This window comes from Barbatula barbatula (assembly GCF_947034865.1).
Source record: "Barbatula barbatula genome assembly, chromosome: 13".
Classification (NCBI taxonomy): domain Eukaryota; kingdom Metazoa; phylum Chordata; class Actinopteri; order Cypriniformes; family Nemacheilidae; genus Barbatula; species Barbatula barbatula.
This window is the reverse complement of record NC_136776.1, coordinates 11,570,873-11,580,466: the sequence shown is the minus strand read 5'-3', so window position 1 is coordinate 11,580,466 and position 9,594 is coordinate 11,570,873. Positions and strand designations below refer to the sequence as shown.

General features: G+C 39.9%; 1 protein-coding gene across 1 annotated transcript; it reads left to right on the top strand.

Moving 5' to 3' along the window:
- The first annotated feature begins 4,787 nt into the window (after positions 1-4,787).
- Positions 4,788-7,951, top strand: LOC306902276 (uncharacterized protein). The gene is made up of 2 exons (XM_079470699.1): positions 4,788-7,335; positions 7,870-7,951. Exons 1-2 carry the CDS (start codon positions 4,900-4,902, stop codon positions 7,939-7,941), a joined length of 2,508 nt encoding a protein of 835 aa, XP_079326825.1. The 5' UTR covers positions 4,788-4,899; the 3' UTR covers positions 7,942-7,951.
- The last annotated feature ends 1,643 nt before the right edge of the window (positions 7,952-9,594 follow it).

The following is a 9,594-nucleotide window of genomic DNA, read 5'->3' as shown; positions in this document are numbered from 1 at the left end:
ACCCCGGAGTGCGAGGTCGGTGGTGGCGCAGAGTTCCTGCATTACCTTTGGGCGTTCCCAATCTTTCCGAGCTCCTCATGCACTTCCGGGACAAAAAGGCACTGGTGCTGTGCATCGCCTCCGAATGCTCGCAGCGGCCCTAGAGCGCACGGCCGGCATTTTGACGTCCATTTCATCCCGAGCTCAACCTCCCGGGGGAGGGGGCTCCAAGGAATCATCCGGGTCGGAAGCCAGTACGTCACCCTCCGATGCTGCAAGGGACATCTCATTTTCGTCACGCATCGTGTCCGAGTACCTGGGGAAGGATCAAGACGGCGAGGTGCCGTCTTTTAGGGAGTGGCTAGACGAGCGAGACGGGGCATGAACGGTCCGCGAGCTGGTGGCTGACGGATTAACACTCAAGGAATTCCCCATGTCACCCACGCTGCTCGCCGTCGCTGACGGCGTGGCCGGAGCCACCGCGGTCACAGGACGGGAAGCAAACGAGGTGGTGGCAGGCTCTTAAAAGAACACAGCCATCCGTGACTGCAACGTCTGAATAGCCATCCGCCCGCAGTGCGGGCAGGACTTATCCACAACGGCTGCATCAGCGTGTTGGACCCCCAAGCACGCGAGGCAGACATCGTGTCCCTCCCCCTCCTCAATGAGTGTGTTGCACCCGTGAGGACAGTGAGACATGCTGCGCTGTAGAAATTTGCTCTTTTAGAGAGAAAAACACATCCGGAACCGCTGAGACACCAGGGGAAGTCACTGATGAGGGACAGTCCGTTGCACTACGTCGAGAAATCAGCTCTTTTAGAAGGATTGTCATCAGATGCGAAGGCTCCGAAGAACAAAAGGTGAATGAATGCAGCACGCCGTCTCCCTTTTATACCCAGATATCCCAGATATCCGGGGGCGGAGTCCGGCATGCAAATTTCATTCGCCAATTTCATTGGCCTTTTCAAAATAGTCAGAAGATGATAGGTTCTCAAGTCAAACCCCATCTGTCAGTTCGACACAACGTCGAGAGACCGACAGAAAGGGAACTTTCCTGGAGCAACAACAACAAACCTTAGAAAATAACATTCTGGAAACCAAAAAAAAACTTTAGGGGAACGTTCTGGAACCAGACATTTTGAGTTGGGTTTACTAACAGACATACTTTAAAAACTAAGAAAATATTACTCTTGCAGACTAGCTGTAATGTACAGTAGACAGGCCCGGACTAAGAATTCAGAGGCCCCTGGGCACAAGTTCTTAAGAGAAAATTATAAGAGCACTTTCTTAAGATAATTTGCATTAAGTTCTTAAGAATATTCTTAAGTGCAATTTTCAAATATGTCGTTATATGTTTTTTCTAAGAATAAACGTGCTGACGTCATCAATGATTATACTAAAAGAGTAATTTGTCTATTTGTTAAGGTTTATTTGTGTAACAACAAGCACCTCGTTACTCACGTTCTTATGTGTTGCAATTGATTAATGAGTATTATAAGTCAAACATTTTAGCCTATATAATATGACATCATCATATTTGTGTGTATGTGAAAAATTTGCAATGTATATAAAAGCACTGTGGATTATCTAATAATGAAGGCTAAATATTGGAAAAGGCAGGCAGTTACTGATCAACATTATATTAAATAATTCAAAATTGGCAAGGAATGAAACCAAATGTCTTACCTTTTAAGACAGCCGCGAGGGCATTTCAACTCTTTATATTTACATTAATTGTTGTGAATGTGCTCTTGCTTGCTGCTGAAATAAGGGAGGACAGCATTGGCGATAGCTAGTGATTTGTGTTTCCCTTATTGGAAAATAATTACCAAATGAGTTATTTCTTACAGTAAAATATTTGCTGTTTTGTTGTCTTTTACATCTACAATAGTAGCAACGACTACAACTGAAGCACCAACAACTACAACCACAGCACCAACAACTACAAATGAAGCACCAACAATTACCACTACTGTACCAATCACTACAACTACTGCACCAACAAGTACAACTACTGCACCAACAACTACAACCATTGTACTAACATCTACAACCATTGCACCAACAACTACCACTACTGTACCAATCACTACAACTACTGCACTAACAATGACAGCCATTGTACCAACAACTACTGGACCAATAACTACAACTACTGCACCAACAAGTACAACTACTGCACCAACAACTACAACCATTGCACCAACAACTACAACCATTGCACCAACAACTACCACTACTGTACCAATCACTACAACTACTGCACTAACAACTACAGCCATTGTACCAACAACTGCTGGACCCATAACTACAACTACTGCACCAACAACTACAACCATTGTACCAACAACTGCACCAACAACTACCACCATTGTACCAACAACTACTGGACCAATAACTTCAACTACTGGACCAACAACTACAACTACTGCACCAACAACTACAACCATTGCACCAACAACTACAACTACTGTACCAATCACTACAACTACTGCACTAACAACTACAACCATTGTACCAACAACTACTGGACCAATAACTACAACTACTGCACCAACAACTACAACCATTGTACCAACAACTGCACCAACAACTACAACCATTGTACCAACAACTACTGGACCAATAACTACAACTACTGGACCAACAACTACAACTACTGCACCAACAACAACAACCATTGTACCAACAACTACTGGACCAATAACTACAATTACTGGACCAACAACTACAACTACTGCACCAACAACAATTACAACCATTTTACCAACAACTACTGCACCAACAACTACAATCATTGCACCAACAACTACAACTGAAACACCAACAACTACCACTACTGTACCAATCACTACAACTACTGCACCAACAACTACAACTACTGCACCAACAACTACAACCATTGTACCAACAACTACTGCACCAACAACTACAATCATTGCACCAACAATTACAACCATTGCACCAACAACTACAACTGCTGCATTAACAACTACTACTACAACTACTGCACCAACAACTACTGGACCAATAACTACAACTACTGGACCAACAACTACGACTACTGCACCTACAACTGAAACACCAACAACAACCACTACTGTAACAATCACTTCAACTACTGCACCAACAACTACAACTACTGCACCAACAATTATGACCAATGTAGTAACAACTACTGGACCAATAACTACAACTACTGGACCAACAACTACAACTACTGCACCAACACCTACAACCAATCCACCAACAACTACAACTGAAACACCAACAACTACCACTACTTTACCAATCACTACAACTACTGCACCAATAACTACGACCATTGTACTAACAACTACTGGACCAATCACTACAACCACTGCACCAACAACTACAACCATTGCACCAACAACTACAACTACTGCACCAACAACTTCAACAATGGCACCAACAACTACAACTGAAACACCAACAACTACCACTACTGTACCAATCACTACAACTACTGCACCAATAACTACGACCATTGTACTAACAACAACTGGACCAATAACTACAAACATTACACCAACAACTACAACTTTAACACCAACAACTACCACTACTATACCAACAACTACAACTACTGCACCAACAACTACAACTACTGCACCAACAACTACAACAATTGTACCAACAACTACTGGACCAATTACTTCAACTACTGCACCAATAACTACAACTACTGCACCAACAACTATGACCAATGTAGCAACAACTACTGGACCAATAACTACAACTACTGGACCAACAACTACAACTACTGCACCAACAACTACAACCAATCCACCAACAACTACAACTGAAACACCAACAACTACCACTACTTTACCAATCACTACAACTACTGCACCAATAACTACGACCATTGTACTAACAACTACTGGACCAATCACTACAACTACTGCACCAACAACTACAACCATTGCACCAACAACTACAACTACTGCACCAACAACTACAACTACTGGACCAATCACTACAACTACTGCACCAACAACTACAACCGTTGTACCAACCACTACTGGACCAAAAACTACAACTACTGCACCAATAACTACAACTACTGCACCAACAACTACAACTGAAACATCAACAACTACCACTACTGTACCAATCACTACAACTACTGCACTAACAACTACAACTACTGCACCAACAACTACAACCATTGTACCAACAACTACTGGACCAATCACTACAACTACTGTACCAATCACTACAACTACTGCACTAACAACTACAACCATTGTACCAATAACTACTGGACCAACAACTACAATAATTGCACCAACAACTACAACCATTGCACCAACAACTACAACTGAAACACCAACAACTACCACTACTTTACCAATCACTACAACTACTGCACCAATAACTACGACCATTGTACTAACAACTACTGGACCAATCACTACAACTACTGCACCAACAACTACAACCATTGCACCAACAACTACAACTACTGCACCAACAACTTCAACCATGGCACCAACAACTACAACTGAAACACCAACAACTACCACTACTGGACCAATCACTACAACTACTGCACCAACAACTACAACCATTGTACCAACCACTACTGGACCAATAACTACAACTACTGCACCAATAACTACAACTACTGCACCAACAACTACAACTGAAACACCAACAACTACCACTACTGTACCAATCACTACAACTACTGCACCAACAACTACAACCATTGTACCAACAACTACTGGACCAATCACTACAACTACTGCACCAATAACTACGACCTTTGTACTAACAACTATTGGACCAATAACTACAACCATTACACCAACAACTGTAACACCAACAACTACCACTACTATACCAACAACTACAACTACTGCACCAACAACTACAACTACTGCATCAACAACTATGACCAATGTAGCAACAACTACTGGACCAATTACTTCATCTACTGCACCAACAACTACAACCACTGCACCAACAACTATGACCAATGTAGCAACAACTACTGGACCAATAACTACAACTACTGGACCAACAACTACAACTCCTGCACCAACAACTACAACCAATCCACCAACAACTACAACTGAAACACCAACAACTGCCACTACTGTACCAATCACTACAACTACTGCACCAATAACTACGACCATTGTACTAACAACTGCTGGACCAATCACTACAACTACTGCACCAACAACTACAACCATTGCACCAACAACTACAACCATTGCACCAACAACTACAACTGAAAAACCAACAACTACCACTACTGTACCAATCACTACAACTACTGCACCAATAACTACGACCATTGTACTAACAACTACTGGACCAATAACTACAACCATTACACCAACAACTACAACTGTAACACCAACAACTACCACTACTATACCAACAACTACAACTACTGCACCAACAACTACAACTACTGCATCAACAACTATGACCAATGTAGCAACAACTACTGGACCAATTACTTCAACTACTGCACCAACAACTACAACCACTGCACCAACAACTATGACCAATGTAGCAACAACTACTGGACCAATAACTACAACTACTGGACCAACAACTACAACTCCTGCACCAACAACTACAACCAATCCACCAACAACTACAACTGAAACACCAACAACTACCACTACTGGACCAAACACTACAACTACTGCACCAATAACTACGACCATTGTACTAACAACTACTGGACCAATAACTACAACTACTGCATCAACAACAACAACCATTACACCAACAACTACAACTGTAACACCAACAACTACCACTACTATACCAACAACTACAACTACTGCACCAACAACTACAACCATTGTACCAACAACTACTGGACCAATTACTACAACTACTGCACCAACAACTACAACCATTGCACCAACAACTACCACTACTGCACCAACAACAACAACTCCTTTACAAACAATTCATGTAATAACAACTTCAACCACTGCATCAACAACATCTCCTGTACCAACATCTAGAAATTCGGCACAAACCACAACTCCTTTATCGACAACTACAACTACTTACCCAACAACAATTGCTGTGCTAACAACTACTTCATCAACTTTTGCACAAACCACAACTCCTGTACCAACAACAATTTCTGTACCATCAACTACAACTACTGGACCTATAACAACTTCTGTACCAGTAACTATAACAACTGGCCCAGCAACACTTCCTTTACTAACAACTACTGCACCAGCAACTACAATTGCACCAACAACAACTCATTTCCCAACAATTCCTCTACTAACAACTTTAACCACTTCATCAACAACATTTCCTGTACCAACAATTACAACTACTGCTCCAATAACAATTCCTGCGCTAACAACTACTTCATCAACTGTTGCACCAACCACAACTCCTGAACCAACAATAATTCCTGTGCTAACAACTACTTCATCAACTGTTGCACCAACCACAACTCCTGAACCAACAATAATTCCTGTGCTAACAACTACTTCATCAACTGTTGCACCAACCACAACTCCTGAACCAACAGTAATTCCTGTGCTAACAACTACTTCATCAACTGTTGCACCAACCACAACTCCTGAACCAACAATAATTCCTGTGCTAACAACTACTTCATCAACTGTTGCACCAACCACAACTCCTGAACCAACAATAATTCCTGTGCTAACAACTACTTCATCAACTGTTGCACCAACCACAACTCCTGAACCAACAACAATTTCTGTACCATCATCTACAATTACTGGACCAACAACAACTTCTGTACCACCAACTTCAACTACCCCACCGACATCAACAACTGCTCTATCATCAACAGCAATAATTGCACCAACAACTCTAGAAACATCAACTGCAGCACCAACCCCAACTTCACAAACCCCAAATTATTTATCATCAACAACTATTTCTCTTCAAACAAAGTCTGCAGCACGAACAACAAGAAATGCTTCACGAGTAACATTTACTAGCAGCTTCATTCAAGAGTCATCAACATTTGCAGATTCACAACCACCAACAACAGCTTCACAAACAACAACTGCTTCATCAACAATAAACTCAACTACTTCACTAGTAAACAATTCCACTGCAACATTATCAAGAGCAATTACAAATTCTTCACTAATTACAAACACAACTGTTCAACTACAAACAACCACAATTTCAACAGCTGCTCCACAAATAACCCCATCAAGAATTCTTGTATCAAATACTCCGCCCCAAACCAATACAATTACAAGTACTCCAAAATTACTTAAAACAACAGCTCATGCTACTCTACAGGTCAGGTATTTTGGTAACCTGGGTAGTCCTCAAGAGGAACATATTAACAGGGTAAACCAATATTATAACCAATAATATTTTTCCTTTATTATTTTAAGCATTCTTCACAGATAGTAAACATTTAATATGACATTAGCAAGTTTAAGCTATCAAGCTATTGCAAAAGGAATACAAAATAAATTTGGATATTAATGTTCAGCTGAAATAATTGTTTTCATGGTCAAAATGTGATTTTATTGGTATATTTAGATGACTTAAGAAAGTAAAAGATTCCAGGTTGGTTTAAGTCCTAAGTATTAAAAATGCACATGTTACTAGGATCAAGTAGTCATTAAAGGTTCAATTATTTCATTCACTTAATCAGTAATAAAGACAGCAAAATCTTGTGGTCGGCTGCAGGTTGGCACAAAGTGTCTACTCTCCTGGCAGGTGGTAGTCTAGTACAGCTTATCTCGAACAAGAGACGAACCAGAGACATATTTAAGCAATAGGCTATATACAGATTATATGTTACCTTTTCATTTCAGGGGTGAATTTACAAATATGAAATGTAACTTAATAATGTTTTAATGCTTATCATTGCAGCTGGTCGGGATCATTGAATCACATTTTAATGGGGCCATCAAGATTAAATGGAAATCTCAAGCAGCTGTTTAAAATTTTGCAAGTACAACTCCTATCTACTTACAGTAATGACAGAATATCTTCAGAACTGTTTGTCACGCTTGTTATATTTCCATACACTACTGTATAAAATTTGAAATCTGATTTAAAATCTCAAATTTACATTAATTGTAAATAAATACAAAACACATCTTAGTAAGTGATTATATTTCAGGCCAGTATTCTGATTATGACTTTATTACACAATTTTCATATTGAAATCCATAATATTATAATGTACTAGTTTTTCCTCATCATTCATCCATTTTTATCTTGTCCTCTGCAGGGTCGCAGATAGACTGGAGCCAACTTCAGCATCTTAACCCGCAGGCGGGATACACTCTGGATATATGTCCTGTCCCTTGCACAGCACCGTTGTTTGTAGTAATAATCTGTATGAAATTTATGAAATACTAGAAACATATTTAATCTAACTTTACAGGAACCTTAGATGTGTGTTACAATATCTTTAACAAGACTATTGCGAATTCTAATAATTAAAGTACATAGTGTTGTGATATATTTATAGTGCAATATTAAATCAACTTTATTTCATTGATTCTGATCGTTTAAAATGAATAGCAAATGTAAATTATGTGATATAAGATGTGCTAAGATACCTGCCTCTGTCTCCCCTCTCTTTCATTTTGTATTTAGTTCTGTGTCATTATATTGTTGTCTTGTTATGTTGCCCTGCTGTCCTGTTCCCTCGTTTGTTGACATGGACACTCATTACCTGCAGGCCGCATACATTTCCCTATGTGTTGCCATAGTTACTCATGCATTTATGGAGCGATGGGTTGCGTTTTTGGGCTACTTTCATAATGTACTGTGGCTGCCAACATTTTTATTTATATTCCAAGGATAAATTAATACCTGGGAAAATACCTTTTTTTCTAAAGATGGTAATATATTTACTGTTAGCACTGTATATATTAGATCTAACAGTAATTGAATAAAATTGCATCGAACATTTTTCTCAACACTTTCATCAGCTTTTAAGTACAGACACTTTGGACGCAGGGACAGCTCCAGACTGACTGACTCCTTTAGCATTTGGTTAGATTTATCAATATTCAGTAAAAGAAAACTAGAGATTACTATCATTTACAGGATACATTCAATCAAAATTTAGTCCCCTTTGTGTCAGTCTCTCGACTTCCCCTAGGCGTTTTGGTAGCGGAGGTGTCTATTAGAGAAAATTTCCCTAAAAAATGATGTGCATAGTACACTGTGGGGTGATAAGGATGATGGTAATAAGATTGTCTTAGAAGAGTTTCTTGAGGAGATGGGATTAGTCTGTTTTAATGATGTTTCTGCCACGAGGCTAGATATTGCTAGAGGAACAGAATCAGCAATCGATTTGACAATAGTTTCCAGGAATATGGTTTGCCTTGTTGTAGGTAGAAAGCAATGGGAGTGATAGAAATTAAGTCATAGCTTCTGACTCTAGTTCTGCAATTATAAGTATCCAGAATTCATACTCAGGGTCCAGGAAAGACATTTGTCTTGAGGTGTTACAGTTAACGAGTGGATTGCAAAAGGAGGGATTAAAAGTGTCCTTCTTATGGATTCCAGCCCACATAGGGGTGGAGGGGAATGAGTTGGCTGATGTATGTGCCAAGAAAGCAGCAGTTAAAGATAATA